Here is a 17,500-nt window from a genome sequence, read left to right as displayed (position 1 = left end):
ATTAGCATCGCGGCGCTGCTGTGGATATAGAGTAAATACGGCTTTTTAAAGCCAGTTCCCGGGGACGCTAACATAAGGAACACCCTGTTAATCTTAGATTGTGTTTTCTGAAGTGCCCTTATTTCACTGAACGCTGCAGAGTGAATTACAGGCTCCTCTGTGCTATTGAGACTTAATAACATGCAACATTGAGCAGCAGCCAGAAAACCTCATCCAGTGAAAAGCTAATGGACTCCATTTCAAACTGCAAGAGGTTGCAAGAGCCTTCTAAACCAAGCCTGATCTCCCCAGAGATCACATTCACTTTCTATGAACAAAGCAAAAAAAAAACCGTAGAAGCTGAAGAGCACTGTCTTCACCTTTAGATGAATGATACTTCAGGACACTAAGTCATTGTGTTTTTGAAACAGAACAGTTTCTTTGTCATGCCAATATAGCCACTTGAGCTGAAGGAGAGCGAAGCCAGTCACTGCTTTACAGGCTCAGAAAATAAACATGTCGGGGGGGGGGAGGGGGGGCATAAGGGTGCAGGGCGGGGGAGTGTTAGAATAGAGGGGTGTAGAGGAGTATATTAGTGAGTGTAGAAGGGTATAGTACGGGGTTTAGAGGGGTATAGGGTTAGAATTAAGGGCTGTAGTGTAGAGGGGCATAGTATGGGGTGTAGAGGGGTATAGTATGGGGGTATAGTATAAGGTGTAGAGGGGTACAAGGTTAGGATTAAGGGCTATAGTACTGTATTGAGGGGTTCAATAATCACCTTGAAGAGGATGTCGGTGCACATGGCTTTTCCGTGCGTAATAATCGGCTCCTGGTCTTCCCCCTTCCCATCCCAACAATCCAGCTCCACACACCTGAACACGCATAAAAACACACCTGAACACACACACATGCACCTGAACACACACACATAGAAACTCACCTAAACACACAAACAGACACACCTGAGCACACACATACAAACACACCTGTACACACCCACACACATACCTGAGCACACATCCCAAAACACACACACCTGAGCACACACACCACATAAAAACACACCTGAACATCCCAAAACACACACACCTGAGCACAGACATAAAAACATCTGAAAGCCCAAGGATTCAAATGATCATGCGGACTGAACACGCCCTGTGAGTATGTCAGGGCACCAGGGAGGGGGTATGGGGCGCACTTTAGTGATTTTGGGGCTCTGTACCTGCACCCTGATAGCAGCACCTGTCGGTACATCTCCACGGAGGACTTCCCCCCAAACTGGCGGCCCGTCAGGTAGGTGTTGTGGGAGGAGCTTATGAAGTAGTGGGCCAGCGGCTGGTCCATCTCCTGGTACAGCTCCAGCCGGTCCAGGAACACCGGCGCGTTCTCGTCCGACATCAGGTACCGGCAGAACCCGTCGCTCGACATGCGGCCTGCCAGCAGGGGGCGCTCATCAGAGAAACCCACAGCGCCTCAGCCGCTAACTCAGCCGCTAACAAACAGCTTCTGCATCCATCCACCCGCTAACAAACAGACCCTACATCCACCCCAACATCCATCCATCCATTATTGAGCCCTCTTACTCCTGCGTCATTTTTAGTCATTATATCTCCTGTATGTGAGTACACTCAGAAACGTATGAAAAATACACTTCCCTCGCACAGCAGAATGCTTGTTGAAAAAAGCAGCATTGTAATTACTTTACCTTGCCACTAGAGGGTATTTAGAGCCCAGGTTGTTCAGTTAAGTCACCACTAGAGGGCTGTAGAACATCGCAGGTCAATTTCTCCTCAAACTAAAACTGAGTGATTACTATGAATAACAACAAAATAAGATGGAAAACAAATTTTTGAGAAGAAGAGAGCTTGGTGTCCCACTGTCTCCTCCCTGACACAGAAAAACAATTCAGAGAGACAGAGGGTGGGAGAGAGAGAGAAAGTGAGGGCAAGATAGAGAGGGAGGGAGAGAGAGAGAAGGAGAGATGGAGGGAAAGAGAGGGAGAAAGAGAGAGAGAGGTTACCTTTCTTCTTGAGTTCTGGGTCCCTCTCATACTTGTCTATGATCTGCATGGCTCGTTTATGATCATAGAACGGAAATAGGATCTCGTTCAGGCGCGGGTCCCGTTGGTGCTAACAAAGAAAGATCCTCGTTTTTAAATCGCAAAAGCCTTTGGGCACACACAGCCGACAGCAAGCCACATCAGATAAACCAAGCACCACAATCACAATCAGCAGGGCTTACACAACGGGGATTCGGCAGCAGTTTTACACTGAAGTATCACAAATTCTCCACACAAACTGGACAGATAAAACCATTCAGGTGTTCTTTAACATCAAACGCGTGTCCATGCCAGCATGGTGAGCCATTTAAACAGCACGATTTCCCCGAGACTGTGGTGTGGGAGGTGGGGAGGTGGGGGGGGGGGGGGGGTGCACAAATGCATAAGACCGAATAATCCAAAGGCCGAATGCAACAGGAAGTGAAGTCCAAACTCCCCAAGACAGCGTGTAAAGCACAGGACCAGCGGTAGGACGGTGACCACACAGACACGGGACGTTCAGCCGCCACACCAGGGGCACGTGGGGGGGGTGCAGCCGCCACCCCGGGACCACGGCGGGACGGCTGCCCGCTTGGGTTCGGCCGAGCGGGGCTCAGTAAAGCCGCTAACTCGATTCGGCCCGAGGGAGGGGCCACAGGACACAGGAAACAGGAAACAGACCGCACAGGAAGCCACACAGCACAGGGACAGCCCTCGGCCCCGCCCACCCAGGGGGTCACCATGGTTACACAATGAGACATACGCTGATGGGAGGGGAGGGGATGGTGGAGGGAGGGGAGGGGGGAGTGGCTGTGGGGGCAGGGAGTCGGGGGGGGGTGAAAGCGTGATGCATGCTGGGTAAAAAGACGTGCAGAAGCGAGCTGTTTGGCACAGTAAAGTTAATGAATGATAAAAAGCTTACTTCATTCAGAAAGCTGACTAATTGGTCTACGCTTAAATAATCAGTTTTGTCTCCGTTGCTGAAAAGGAATTAATACGGAAAACAAAAAAAAAATGTTATACTTTTGAATTAACCAAATCAAATAATGAGAAAAAAAGAACTGAAAGATGCTCTTCTGGTACCAACTGCAACATGTAGTTGTAGTTTTTCCCCCAAAACATACTTCCTTTTCTTAGAATCCCCACCCCTCTTCAAGAAAGGTTGGCTAATAAAACTAGTTAGTTTAACAAACAGGTTAATGTTGTAACTGTCCAAGCGGGTTAGGTTTTTTACGGGTGTTAGTACAGCAGATGCAGTCTGTCTGAGCGCAGTCTACGCAGCTCGATAGCCTCCGTTAGCAACCGTAAACCTGTCATTTCAAACGTAACTGCAAAGACGTTATGATGTCATGGAAACTCACACAGGAAACAAGCAATTATTTCAGTGCTAATATTGTGAGCACACCTTTAACGGTCAGAAAACTAAAAAAACAAAACAAATTATTTATCAGGTGTTTGAGATCTACAGTCATAGTTCTCTGCTATCCCCCATTTCATCTACTAATGAAGCCGCATGCGTTTTCCGTGAAACTTACATTTTCTTGAATAGCTCTTCTATATCGGTTCTGGGACAGATCTTCTGGATGAGGGCGTAGAAGATGTCGAAGGTGAACACTGAGTGCTCAATTTCTTCATTCTGCAAAGAGCAGCCAAGAACACATTTACCTCAGCCCCTCTCTCAGCCAATCAAATTTATTCATACCTTCACCTACACACTCAGCCAATCAAAATTATTCACACCTTCACCTACACATTCCCAGTCAATGAAATGTATACGCACAACTTTAGGGGGAAACTCTTTACCTGGCTACAGGTGACTCTCTCACCTGCACACCTGAGCCTGCGCTCACCCCTGTACCTGGGCAGGTAGCTCACCTTTCCGCTGGGAAGGCCCAGGTCCTTCAGGGCCTGGAAGATGCCCTTTTCCGTCTTCCCAGAGGCGAAGGTCCTCGTGATGCTAGCGGAGAAGAGCAGGAAGTGAGCACAGGACCAATCAGCTTCCGCTAGCTCTGCGGCTATTCCCACAGGAAATGTCCCAGAATGCAACACTGCGCTTATTACTTACAAAACACCCAGACTCTGGGGGTCCCCGAGTCTAAATGAATGAATTAATAACTGAATCTCTTATTGGATAAAAGGTTAAATAAAGCGGTGGAGGGAATCGATGACGGAATCCCACGGGGGGGGATTTCATTTCTTACCTTCTCACTGGGATCTTTCCGCTCACGTTTGTCAGAAACGTCAACCTCATCCAGCTGAGGGAAAAACAAACACACTTTTCAACCGGCGTGACTCATTCACCAGCCCATCGGAGGACTGTTTATATGAAGGATGATCTTTCACACGCGTGGGCATCCAGTCAAAACCGGCGACAAGAAAACATTAGCCAAAGCACTCGGTAAACGGAAAGAATTTGGTTCTGCATAGTGCTGAAAGCTGTTTTTCTTGTGAAACATTCAGGAATATCGCCGGTGCCTGAAGTGAGTTAAATTTCAGAGTAACCTGTGTGCACACTGAACGTGTCTGAGATCTGGAAGAGTAAACAGCCCCTTCGCACGCTCAGGGGGCCCTGACACTCACTGCTTCTTCAGACAGGTCATGGGACACACGTTGTTCGCTTTGAAGTTGTGAATCACCGACTTCAAGCCTTCCGTCCATTGCTACAGATAAACGAGAGGGAGAGAGAAAGAGAGAGCGAGAGAGAGAGAGAGAGCACAATACTCACTCAAATTACCCATGACTGCTCTGTGCTTACTTTGTTATACAAACCTAGGTAACACAGTGCTAACTACACACCCATTTAGCACAGACTTAACTGTACTTTACAAACCCAGCCAACACAATGCTAACTCTACTACACAAGCCCATTTAGGACAACACTTACTGTGCTAAAGTAAATCAATTAGCACAGTGCTTATTTTACAACAGTATTAACACCACATGCAATCAGGAGAAATATTTATTTTACTGGAGCACCATTTGTACACACTAAAACCTCTAGTTTAGTCTAGCTTCCCCTGAGTGCAGGACACTGTGTGTACTAGCAGGTTGTAGCCACTAGAGGGCAGCACTGCCCGGTCGGTTCCATAGCTGAGCTGGATCCAGGCCAGTCCTTCAGGCCCAGAGCCAGGGAAACTCCTGTTTGTTCGCCAGCCCAGACCAGCGGCTCCCACGTTTAATGGGCTATTTTTAAACACTTGTTCCGACAGAAAGGAGATCCATCCTGTCACTCAACGTCTCTGAACCCCCTGCTAGAGCATCCCTCTCTTCCCTTCTGAAGAAAGAGGCAAAAGCCCTACAGCACAGGCTACGTCTACGCCAGCGCAGAGCCCGTCTCTGTGACTCTATCTCCCCCTGGGGGCCATGTGCAGAACATATGCAGCGCATGGATTTCCTTTTCAGGAATTTCAGCTTCACAAGCTGAACGAGGGGGAGGTGAGGGGGATGGACTTTAGAGAAAGAAAAGGAAAACAAAAATAGAGAAAAAAATAGAGAGACGCGTCACTTCCTGTTTGCATCAGGAAGGGGAGGGGGGTTACCTTGGCGACGTCGGGGCTGTCGGCCACCATGTAGGTGAAGGTGAGGTTGACCAGGTCGGTGCCGCTGCACACGCAGATCATGCAGCCCTCCAGCTCGCCCTCGGGCTTCCCAGCAGCCTCCAGTGAAAGCAGGATCTTAGGGTCCTGTGGGGAGAAGCCACGCCCAAACAGGGGGGGCAAACTGAGTCAAACTGAGCCAAACTGAGTCAAACTGAGCCAAACTGAGTCAAAACTGAGTCAAACTGAGCCAAACTGAGTCAAACTGAGCCAAACTGAGTCAAAACTGAGCCAAACTTAGTCAAACTGAGTCACAACTAATGTATGTACTGTGTATGTATGTGCCTGTGTGCGTGTATGCGTGTGAACCGACCTATAAATTTCTTAAATAAGGACAAAATTAAAACTTGAAATGATGATACAGGATAAAAATAAAGACTCAACGTGTTACTATAAAAAGGAAACTTTTTCAGATATGTCAGCAGCCAGCTGCTGCTAATGTAAAATAGGAACATTACAAGGCTTCATTAAACACTGCAGCTGATCCTGCAGCTGAGCAGGATGTGCAGTAATCCCGCACACAGGCTAACACTCATCGCACTCATCTGACATGCTGCTGTAGGCTACAAAACACAGTACTCTCAATGTTCTACAACAAGCTGGTCCCAAATACGGGCCTGCTCGTTGTGGAACGTTGAGAGTACTGTGTGTTCTGTAGAACACTGAGAGTACAGTGAGTTTTGTTGAATATTGAGAGTACAGTGTGCTTTGTAGAACACCGAGAGTACTGTCTGTTATGTAGAACATTGAGTGTACAGTGAGTTTTGTAGAACACTGAGAGTACTGTGTTTTGTAGAACACTGAGAGTACTGTCTGTTATGTAGAACACTGAGAGTACTGTCTGTAATGTAGAACACTGAGAGTACAGCGTGTTTTGTGCTTTACTGTGTTGAACCCAGAGACGAACAGACAGCAGACCCACAGGTGGTGAGTTATAGTAATCTCTCTCTCCTGAATACACACGTTCCTCTGCCTGGTGTGAACTAAACCAGAGAAATTCTATCATCCTCTCCTAAGATTACACAGATTAGGGAGTGAATTACACAGATTAGGGAGTGAATACCAGCCGAATGTTTAGCGAATGCAGGGGGACATAAGTTCAGACAAAGGAAAACATGAGGTGAAATATTAACACTGTGAATATTACAGAGCATAGAGGGTGAAAATACAGTGAATACAGAGGATGAATAGGGTGACTACAGGATGAATATAGAGCAGTAGTACCCAACCCTGTTCCTGGAGATCTATCAACCTGTAGGTTTTCACTCCAACCGTAACAAAGCACACCTCATTCAACAGCTAGAGCAGGGCTGCCCAACCCTGTTCCTGGAAATCTACCGTACCGTCCTGTAGGCTTTCACTCCAACCCTAACAACGCACACCTCATTCAACTGATAAGAGTTTACTCATTAGTAGAGTCAGGTAATTAGTAGAGTCAGATGTGCCAAATTAGGGTTCAAACGAAAGCCGACAGGATGGTATATCTCCAGGAACAGGGCTGGTTACCGCTGATACAGAGGACAAACAGGGTTACTGCAGGGTGAGTGTTGGGCGAGCACAGCAGGGCGGGAGAATGTGAGGTCATAATCTCACACGTGTGCCGTTTCCAGGTTAGACAGGTGGGCCCTCACCTTGGGAAAGGGTCCCGTGCGGATGCTGTTGACCAGGGAGCACTCTAAGACCTGTCCCTCCTGAAAGGGGAAAGGCAGCCATGAGGGTCGCACAGAGCAGAGCAGGGACACACCGTCAGCGTAGGACCCCAACTGCCATTTTTTACGGGCGTCCTGTCCACTGCCTTTCCAAAACCGCACACATCACAGCACAGCACCGTGGACAGGCAACCTTCATACACGATGCAGAACGTGTGTGAAAATAAAAGTCTCTACGCAGTCATGCACAAAAATAAAGGACATGAGTCACCCTACCTTTCCTTCGCTCTTCCACGTGATGAAGAAGCCGAACTCGTCCACTTTAAAAAGGCAGTTCGCTTCGAACACAAACGGATCCTGGACGGAAAGATCAATCATAAAAGGCGTAATCAGACGAGCTGCACATCCATATAACTTCACACCAGGTTAACCCAGGGACAAACGTCACTTCATGCTTTTCATTAAATTTATTAGTTTCCAACGTATAACATTTACAACCTATATTTTAATACAATGATGGATTGATGGTGGGAATGGTCATTCTGAAACCAGCACCACAGAAATTTGAGACCGATCTCATGACACAAAATTGCAAGATAAAAGCACTGCAAGTGTACATAATAAATTCTCAACCATAATTGATTTATGATGGGCTATTTATAATCATGAAAAATGCACAGTGCTGTTGCCAATCAGGCAGTCTAAGGCTCAAACAGCACCTGAAGGCATGAGTATCAGGGACACAACCGGTCTTATCACACACCTGAGAGAGCCACTTTCACCCACCTTTCCCCGGGGCCAGAGAGACACCTGGACCCACTTTAACCCTGGAAGCACAGCCAGGGGGTGTGTAAGACGACCAGCACCCCCCCCTTCCGCCCAGACGCCAGTCTGAGGCTGGCTCTGTCAGCTTCCCGGATGTCAATATTTGCACCCGAATATTTAGCAGACCACCATGTAATTGTTTGTTAGTTGTCAGCAGAACCACAATGGCCTGCTCTGGAAAACAGTGGAGCCACAATGGCTGGGTGCGGCCCATACTGTATGTTACCATAGAGACACAATGGCGGAGTCCGGCGTATATGTAACAGTGGAGCCACTATGGTGGTATCCAGCATATATGTAACAGTGGAGCCACAATGGTGGGATCCAGCATATATGTAACAGTGGAGCCACAATGGCGGGGTGCAGCATATATGTAACAGTGGAGCCACAATGGCGGGGTCCAGCATAAATGTAACAGTGGAGCCACAATGGCGGGGTCCAGCATATATGTAACAGTGGAGCCACAATGGCGGGGTCCAGCATATATGTAACAGTGGAGCCACAATGGCCATGTCCGGCACATACACACTGTAAATTTGTGATTTCCTGTAGTATGATTTCTAATGGCAGATCCGTTTATTTTTTTGCATTTGTCTATATAAAGCTAGGCATATATGCTGTTCTTTCATGTGATCTGTAAGGCGGGGAAAGCCAATTCAGCTGAACAAACCTACCACCATGTCATTTTACCGATGGCATTGTAGTACAATATTTGTTGTGCATGTAAATATTTACTTTGCCTTTTGAAAATATTTGCTGTTATTTGAGGCCTTTGGGACCTCCCTCCAGAAAAGCGACATGCTGTACTTTTGAAGAACTGCAGGAGACGAGGCGAAGGTCAGGCTGACGAAATCGTGGCTCGTTTCCCTGATTAACGCGTTTGGGGCAGGGGGTCCCCAGCCCTGGCCTCGGCGACCTGCAGGCCCGGCTGGTTTTCACCGCAACGTCATTTAAACGATGAAATAAAGAGCAGCCGAATCTGCAGGTAACTCACCTCACCTGGTCTCCGGGGTCTGGACTAGCGGCTCATTTCAAGGTGAAAACGAAAAAAAAAAACCCAGCAGAACCCTGCAGCTCTCCTGAATATGGTGGTGCAGGACTCACTTACATTCTTATCCCTGATTGGCTGATTAAAACGAGTCAGTAATGCAGTCCAGGGGAGAGCAGCCTACCACTTTGGGCCAATTACGATACTGCTGCGGTACTGCTGGGATACTAGGCTGTTACAACTGCTACAACTGTACTAGTGCAACACCTACAATGCTTCCATGATGCTGTACTCATGTGGTACTGCTGTGATACTGCTGTGGTACTCCTGTGATACTGCTGTGATACTGCTGTGGTACTCCTGTGATACTCTTGTGATACTCCTGTGGTACTCCTGTGGTACTGCTGTGGTACTCCTGTGGTACTGCTGTGGTACTCTTGTGGTACTCCTGTGGTACTCCTGTGGTACTCCTGTGATACTCTTGTGGTACTCCTGTGGTACTGCTGTGATACTGCTGTAAGGTGTCTGGTGCAGAGTGACGAGGTTCTCTTAGTAGCACAGCACATCACTTTAAACTGACAGCAGTATAACTCATGCACTGGCCGCTCAGCTCAGGTAATGTGCTGCATTAATGGGAGGCTCTGCCATAGGAATAAATCTTCCCTGAAACTGCAGGGAGATTAAAATGCATGAGAATCTCCACCTCCTGCGCTCAGAACAGACGGGCCATTGTGACACAGGTGTGAGGTTAATATTTAACCACCGCGGCCGCCTGGTTCTGCCTGAATACAGGTGTGTGGAGCCCAGGTGACCTCACAGCACCTGACTCTACAGGTGTGTGTGTGTGTATTGGTGTGTGTACAGTATGTGCACCCTACACATGTACACACCGATACACACACACAAACACCATGGAATTCCCAAACTGCAAACCCCAACGCCCAAACAGCACAGATTCACCCTGGGCCCCTTACCCTAACACCACGCTGTTTTACAAAAACTGTTCTCACTGCGGTTCGGTTCCTAAACTGTTGATAACACTCGAGGAGTTTTTCATGCCGTTTCTTACATCTAGAAAATTGTGCGTGGGCTTGAAATAGCAGAGAGCAGCGGCTCTGACATTTATTTTCCTCTCCGAGTGTCGGCCTTCAGAGGGCCCTGCAAACTCTGAGGAGGAAGCGCAGAGCAGGCTGCTGGGAAATTAAATACCAAAGCCAACAGCCAATTAACTGCAGCACGCGCTGCGGCGGGATCGATCCCGCCCACGCCGGCGCCTCAGCTACGCGCCCGCCGCTCAGGAGCTCACGCTACGCTACGCCAAGCGCAGGAGCGCAGGAGCAGGAGAGTCAGAACTTAATTACCTGGAGACCGCAGCCACACAAACAGGCCCTCAGCCGGCTCAAATACAGGGCTCCTTAATTACCCGCGTCCGCCCAACTCCACGCCGCCAGGGGACTGGAGCGAGTTAACGATCGCCACAGGGCCCGTAAGCACCAGCACAATCACCCGCCCTCTGACTCTCATTAAGACCTGACGCAGTCAGAGGCACTCTCACTGGGCTCAGCGCTGCCCTTTCACTGGTCAGAGAGGGCTCAGCGCTGCTCTTTCATTGGTCAGAGCGGGCTCAGCGCTGCTCTTTCATTGGTCAGAGCGGGCTCAGCGCTGCTGTTTCATTGGTCAGAGAGGGCTCAGTGCTGCTGTTTCATTGGTCAGAGCAGGCTCAGCGCTGCCCTTTCACTGGTCAGAGTGGGCTCAGTGCTGCTCTTTCATTGGTCAGAGAGGGCTCAGCGCTGCTGTTTCATTGGTCAGAGAGGGCTCAGTGCTGCTGTTTCACTGGTCAGAGCAGGCTCAGCGCTGCCCTTTCACTGGTCAGAGCAGGCTCAGCGCTGCCCTTTCACTGGTCAGAGCGGGCTCAGTGCTGCTCTTTCATTGGTCAGAGCAGGCTCAGTGCTGCTGTTTCATTGGTCAGAGAGGGCTCAGTGCTGCTGTTTCATTGGTCAGAGAGGGCTCAGCGCTGCTGTTTCATTGGTCAGAGTGGGCTCAGTGAGTGGTGAGTAAGTGAGGGGGATGAAAGAGTGACAGGGGAGTGAGTGAGGGGGATGAAAGAGTGAGAGTTTGGGTTAGAGGGAGCTCAGTGCCTGACCTCCTCAAACCTGTCGAAGGAGGCCCCCTCCTGCAGAAAGGCCGGGACCTGCTTCTGCCAGTTGAACTCGTAGGATTTCGTCATGGCTGCTCACGTCTGAAAAAGAAGACAAAGCCAAGAGTGAGAAACACCAACAAACAGGAAGCGCAGTCCCATGGCATCGGCTGTCATTACTACATAACGGACAGGAAGTTGATATTCGGCAGCAAAGAGCAGACAGATAACCTGGGGCAGAGCGGAGCTGAACGATCCCTTCAGACAGGAAGTTAATTTAGGCAGAGCAGAGCAGACAGGAAGTTGAACTGAGGGGAAGTTGGGATTTAGGATTAGCCTTTACCATTAGCCTTCCACATTAGCCTTCAGCATTAGCCTTTCAATGGGGCCACAGGACTCTCCCCCCAGCCCCACTGCTGCAGACAGAGGCAAGCAAAGCCCCCCAGGCTCGCTCCTCCCTGACCTGCGTCGGCGAATCAAAGTGCAGGAGACGGGCAAGGCAGGAAAAAAGGGATCATTCAGATAAAACGACGTGGACGGCCATGTTTAGTGGCGGCATAGCTCAGGAGGTAAGACCGATTATCTGGCAGTCGGAGGGTTGCCGGTTCAAACCCCGCCGTGGGCATGTCGAAGTGTCCTTGAGCAAGACACCTAACCCCTAACTGCTCTGGCGAATGAGAGGCATCAATTGTAAAGCGCTTTGGATAAAAGCGCTATATAAATGCAGTCCATTTACCATTTACCATTTAGTGCCTTTGAGGAAGCGTGTATCTGCAGGGGGATAAAGCATAACATACGCCGGCATTAAATGGTAAATGGACTGCATTTATATAGCGCTTTTATCCAAAGCGCTTTACAATTGATGCCTCTCATTCGCCAGAGCAGCTAGGGGTTAGGGGTTAGGTGTCTTGCTCAAGGACACTTCGACACGCCCAGGGCGGGGTTTGAACCGGCAACCCTCGGACTGCCAGACAATCGGTCTTACCTCCTGAGCTATGTCGCCCGTCGCATTAATTCTACATTCCCAACTGCAGCCCAGACTCCCACGCACTGAACAGGGCCTCAGTGTGGCCTGCCCCAGCCCAGAGGTTCTGGGGAGGGGGGGCGATTAAAATCCCCAAATCCTGCACTGATCGCACTGCGAAAATAACAAAACCCATTACCGCTGATTCACTGATACAATTTCAATTTAATTTGGCCCCGTGCAGCAGGCCAAACCAGCAGCCACATCCCCCAGGCAGCACCAGCCAAAACAACAACAACAACAACATTCAGCATATTTCAATCATATTTCATAATAAAATCTAGCAGCAAATTAGCCGGAGAGCAGATTAATAAAGCCATTAACAGGCTCCACGCGCTCGCGTCCGGCCCCAGGGCTCCAATGGGGGGCGGATAAAGCCGCTTGGGAGCGGGAGCCGCGGGCGCTTCCGCCGAGCTCGGGTCAGAAACAGAAACAGAACACACAGCCGCTCGGAGCAGGAACAGAACACACAGCCGCTCAGAGCAGAAACAGAACACAGAGCTGCTCGGATCAGAAACAGAAACAGAACACAGAGCCGCTCAGATCAGAAACAGAAACAGAACACACAGCCGCTCGGATCAGAAACAGTAACAGAACACAGAGCCGCTCAGATCAGAAACAGTAACAGAACACAGAGCCGCTCGGCAGGAAAGAGAGAAAAGCCTGACAGACGCGGGAGCGTTCGGCCCCTCAGCACACGTCCACATCCTGTGTGGTTGTATAACCGCGTTATTTGGCAGACGCTAAGACTGACGAGGTCACGGCGGTGTGATGAGATGAATGCCTACTCTAGGAACACCGCCAACACATTTTAGCCCATAACACAAGGGGTGGGCATCAACCTGACTGCAGAGAGATAAAACAACATAAACATATTACCAGGCCTGTTTCAGCCCAGACACCCTGCCCACACACTGCAACTACTGCATACGAAGCACAATTATATTACCTTATACAAGCGCTCACATCCTGCCAAATAATGACCCATAAGAGCCATATTACCTTATATCAGCATTTACATCCTGCCAAATAATGACCCGCAAGAGCCACATTACCTTATATCAGCAATAATGACCATAAGAGCAGTATTACCTTACATCAGTGTCCACATCCAACCAAACAACAACCCATCACAGCTGTATTACATTACATCTGTGTTCACATCCTGCCAAATAATGACCCCCTAAGAGCAGTATTACCTCAAATCTGTTCACATCCTGCCAAATACTGACCAGTCAGTCTAAAACACCAAAAAGTTGCGACCCCTGTAAGTGTCTCTAGTATGTGCTGGGCAAATGCAGCTTTGGTTTCTTAACTGCGTTTGCAGCACACAGAGGCGCTTGGTGTTCATAAGGATGTGAAAGGACAGAGGAAGTAGAACACGGCGCCAAGGGTGTGCTGGGAAAGGTCAGAGGTCAGAGGTCACGGGAGCAGAAGGAAGAGGGGAGCGGCCCCTGAGGGTGGGGTACCCCAGGATATCCAGCTCTGCAGTGGGGGTTAGCGCGCTGCGGTGAGAGAGCTGGTCCGGCCCGTTTCAGACTTTAAATCCGAAGTCTCACCGAGCTCCCGGGGAGAGAGCGAGGGGACGCCCCCGTGTGTCTGAGGAGAACGAGCCGAAACTCCCCGGGCTCTGCAATCGGCTCCATCTCCCACCAATTACCCAGGAATCCGGGAGACAAAGTCCCGCGCTATTAATAGAACACCTACGCCCATGGCAGACCAGCGCGGTCAGTTTATCAGCCTTGATCAGCGTCCCCCCCCCCCCCCACCCCCACCCCCACCCCCCCGGGGGCGGCTCGCACCCCTCAGACATCACGTACTGCTCTTCCCCTGAAAGCAGCAGCCCCCCCAATCATCCAATCACACAATCATCGCCACCGCGGTCGCCCAATCACGCTCTGAATCACAGCAGCAGTCATCCAATCATCCAATCACAGCCTCATCACACAACACAACACACCTTCCACTGCGCTCTCTTAACCATTACATTACATTACATTACAGGCATTTAGCAGACGCTCTCATCCAGAGTGACATACACAACTTTGTACACAGCATTTACACTGCATCCATTTATACAGCTGCATATATACTGAAGCAATGCAGCTTGAACAAGCAATCGAACCTGTGACCTTGAGGTTACAAGACCAGCTTCCTTACCCATTACACTACACTGCCGCCCAGCTTAAACACGTACTCAAACCGCACTCACACACGCAACACCCAGACAGCCTGCACTCATCCAGACTAGCACCTGCTCTTAAACAGAGCGCACCTTTACCTGAGCACTGCCCAGCTCACCACCTTCATCATCATCATCGCCCGTCACCGTCCACAAGAACAGCCCCCCGAGGCAGCAGGACCAGGAGGCACTGAGACCTCACCTGAGCTCAGCTTATGCAGAAGGTAAGGAACCTACAGGTAAGGTAAAGTTACCTGTGTGTGTTCCACAGTACCCCCCCACTAACCCCCCACCCTCCCCACTAACCCCCCACCCCACGCTCCCATCGGTCCTCCTGCTGAAACACGGCTGCAGAAAAGAGAGAGAACGCAGGCATCCCTCCCTCCCTCCCTCATCCGTTCATCCCTCCTTCTACTCTATCCCTTCATCCCTTCTTCTCTCCATCCCTTCACCCCTTCATAGGGCATCCCCCGTTCTGCAGGGCTTCGCCCCCCCAGGTTGAGCTCCAGTCTCGGATCGCCGGGTCATGAAGGGAGGCGCAGGTTCCACACGCTACTGACCTGTTTCTAAACCTGCTGGGGCTCCATGTGAAACGCTCTGAGACTCGGCTCTCCTGCCCGCCGTCCCGCCATTTAAACAGGCAAACAGAGGCGTCTGGAGGAGGCTCAGTTTACCTGAGGCGTCGCTCCTCCATCCTGCGTAAACACGCCCACATCCTGAACGAGATCCAGGAGCCCCGAGCCAACACACACACACACACACACACACACACACACACACACATACACATACACATGCACGCACACACACACACACACGCACGCACGCACGCACACACACGCATGCATGCATGCATGCATGCACAGACACACACACACACACACTGGAGCGCGTGCAGCATGAGAGCTCTCCATTAGGGGTTAACACACAACCACACTCGCACACAGACACACACACACACACACACACACACACACTGAGCGCGTGCAGCATGGGAGCTCTTCATTAGGGGTTAACACACACACACACTCACTCTCACACACACACACGCGCAGACACACAGCCTCCAGGTCACACGGCCGGGTCACATGACCGCACACTGAGCCTGACAGACAGACGGCCCCTGCCGTAGAAGGGGCTGAGGACTCTGCCCTTATATGGGCCTGGCGGGGGGTGCAGAAGCCGACAGTATTTACTGTTCTGCTTCACTGGGAATTCCCATTTTTACAAGCCAGAGAGGATCTGCGCACGGACAAGCCAATTCAGCACTTCCCAAACTACAGGCCCAAAACAACTCCACTCCACTTACTCAGAGTTCACTAAAGTTCAGACTTACTCAGAGTTTCCTGAAGTTCAGACCTACTCAGAGTTCACTAAAGTTTAGAGTTACTGAGATTACAGTTCAGAGTTACTCTGAGTTTACTAAAGCTTAATCTCACTCAGTTTACTAAAGTTCAGTTACTCTGAATCTACTAGAGCTAAGCCTTACCCAGAGTTTACTGAAGTCCAGTTACTGAGAGCTTACTAAAGCTCAATCTCACTCAGAGTTACTGAAGTCTCAGTTTTACTCAGCATTTACTGCAGCTCAGAGTTATTGCACAAGACTGTTTACTCAGAGCAGAACCTTTAATGCACGAGGAATCTCAAAGTGAAACAGTAATATGAAGTTCAGAGGAGGACAGATTGGAAATCTCAGAGTCGCGCCTTCATAGTAAAACGCGTGCATATTGAATCTGATAATAAATGGCGTAAGTGGCTGAATAATTACACTAAGAGGCAGCCGACTCTGCCACAATAAAGCACTTCACATTCTTCTTCCTGACAGTGATTAAGCTGAAGCAATAATCCTGACTCTTTATAGAGGCACTTACTCCACAAACACGCGGCTCAAACTGCCATTCCAAGCTGTCAATCACACACAGAAAGCCCCGCCCACGGATTCAGCCGGGGATGATGCATGAGGACGGCACATTTCTCCCCAAAATCTTCCCCCACGGTCACCCTCACTCTCTCAGCCGGGTCCATGTGAGCCTTTCAGGATTAGGGGCCCCAGGTTAGGCACTCCCTTCATTTACCTGCTGAAAACAGAAGCCCTGATTGGCTCGTCCTCCCTGGTTAACCTGTGCACCTGTGCTGCCCACCTGTGGCCATGTTTCTGAGTCGAGCCACGCAAGGCCTCCACCTGCAGTACCTCACACGCGGTCAGACAGAGCGTCTCCCCCTCCGTCCTGGCCTGTGACGAGAGGCCGGGGTCCCTCTGTGAGCGTGAGCGGGGTCTAGAGCGGGGTCTAGAGCGGGGTCTAGAGCGGGGTCTAGAGCGGCGCTAAACGGGGCGGCGCAGAAACCCGCTCAGGTGCGCTAAAGGGGGCAGGCGAAGACCACCGGAGCGGCGGGAAAACCAGCGGCCTGCTGGGACTGAGCGTGTGCGGGGGGGGGGGGGGGGGGGGGGGGGCGGGGGGGGGGGGGGCGGGGGGGGGCGAACCCGGGCTTAGCCTAAACCCATGAGCGGAACACAGGCACGCGAAAAGCAGCTCCCTGGCCCCTGTGACCTGGGCCAGATTAGGGGGTCAGGGACGGGTGCAGCCAACTGCCCCCCCCCCCCCCCCCCCCCCCCCCACCTCCCGCCCCACTCACTCACGTTTGCCCAAAAATGGTCAGAACTGGCAGCAGAGCCGGGACGGTCCCGTCTGACGCCCCGGCGCTGGGTGCAGGACGACGAGCCGCAACGGCCCCGCAAATTTCACTTAAAGAGGAGCTAATTAACGATGAGGCGGCCTGACCCCCTGCTTAAATCACCGGGGGCCAGAGCAGAGGGGTGAGTGGCACTGGGGCGGGGCGGGGCGGGGGCGGGGGGGGGGGGGGGAGGTCTTTCCCAGTGTTTCTCTTTCCACTTCATTCCACATGAAAGGGAAGCCCTGGAGCGCGGCGGTAGCAAGGCCAAAAAGCGTCCAGCTGCCCAAATATGTACCTGCGGCCCGAGAGCCCAAATTACGACCGCCCCCCCACCACCACCCCCACCCCACCCCACCCCGTGACCCCTGCAGGGGACGCAGCCAGGGGAACAAAGACGGGATGCCTTCCA

The 17,500-nt window shown here is 50.8% G+C and overlaps 1 protein-coding gene across 6 annotated transcripts in view; it reads right to left on the bottom strand.

The window, feature by feature from the left end:
* Nucleotides 1–17,500, bottom strand: part of LOC118230605 (1-phosphatidylinositol 4,5-bisphosphate phosphodiesterase beta-4-like) — a 68,685-nt gene that overhangs the window by 25,061 nt on the left and 26,124 nt on the right. For all 6 annotated transcript variants that reach the window (XM_035423752.1, XM_035423751.1, XM_035423749.1 and 3 more), the window contains 12 exons: nucleotides 11,219–11,314; nucleotides 7,539–7,619; nucleotides 7,245–7,304; nucleotides 5,557–5,700; nucleotides 4,598–4,677; nucleotides 4,219–4,272; nucleotides 3,893–3,974; nucleotides 3,553–3,653; nucleotides 2,940–2,997; nucleotides 2,000–2,108; nucleotides 1,202–1,412; nucleotides 758–851 (listed from right to left, as the gene is read on the bottom strand). In XM_035423752.1, coding sequence (XP_035279643.1) covers nucleotides 758–851; nucleotides 1,202–1,412; nucleotides 2,000–2,108; nucleotides 2,940–2,997; nucleotides 3,553–3,653; nucleotides 3,893–3,974; nucleotides 4,219–4,272; nucleotides 4,598–4,677; nucleotides 5,557–5,700; nucleotides 7,245–7,304; nucleotides 7,539–7,619; nucleotides 11,219–11,302 — 1,158 coding nt within the window. In that variant the 5' untranslated portion in view covers nucleotides 11,303–11,314. The remainder of the gene's footprint in view (nucleotides 1–757; nucleotides 852–1,201; nucleotides 1,413–1,999; nucleotides 2,109–2,939; nucleotides 2,998–3,552; nucleotides 3,654–3,892; nucleotides 3,975–4,218; nucleotides 4,273–4,597; nucleotides 4,678–5,556; nucleotides 5,701–7,244; nucleotides 7,305–7,538; nucleotides 7,620–11,218; nucleotides 11,315–17,500) is intronic.

Source organism: Anguilla anguilla, chromosome 6 (genome assembly GCF_013347855.1).
Source record: "Anguilla anguilla isolate fAngAng1 chromosome 6, fAngAng1.pri, whole genome shotgun sequence".
Lineage (NCBI taxonomy): Eukaryota > Metazoa > Chordata > Actinopteri > Anguilliformes > Anguillidae > Anguilla > Anguilla anguilla.
Note: the sequence above shows the minus strand (reverse complement) of the source record. Positions and strands in the feature narration are given on the sequence as shown.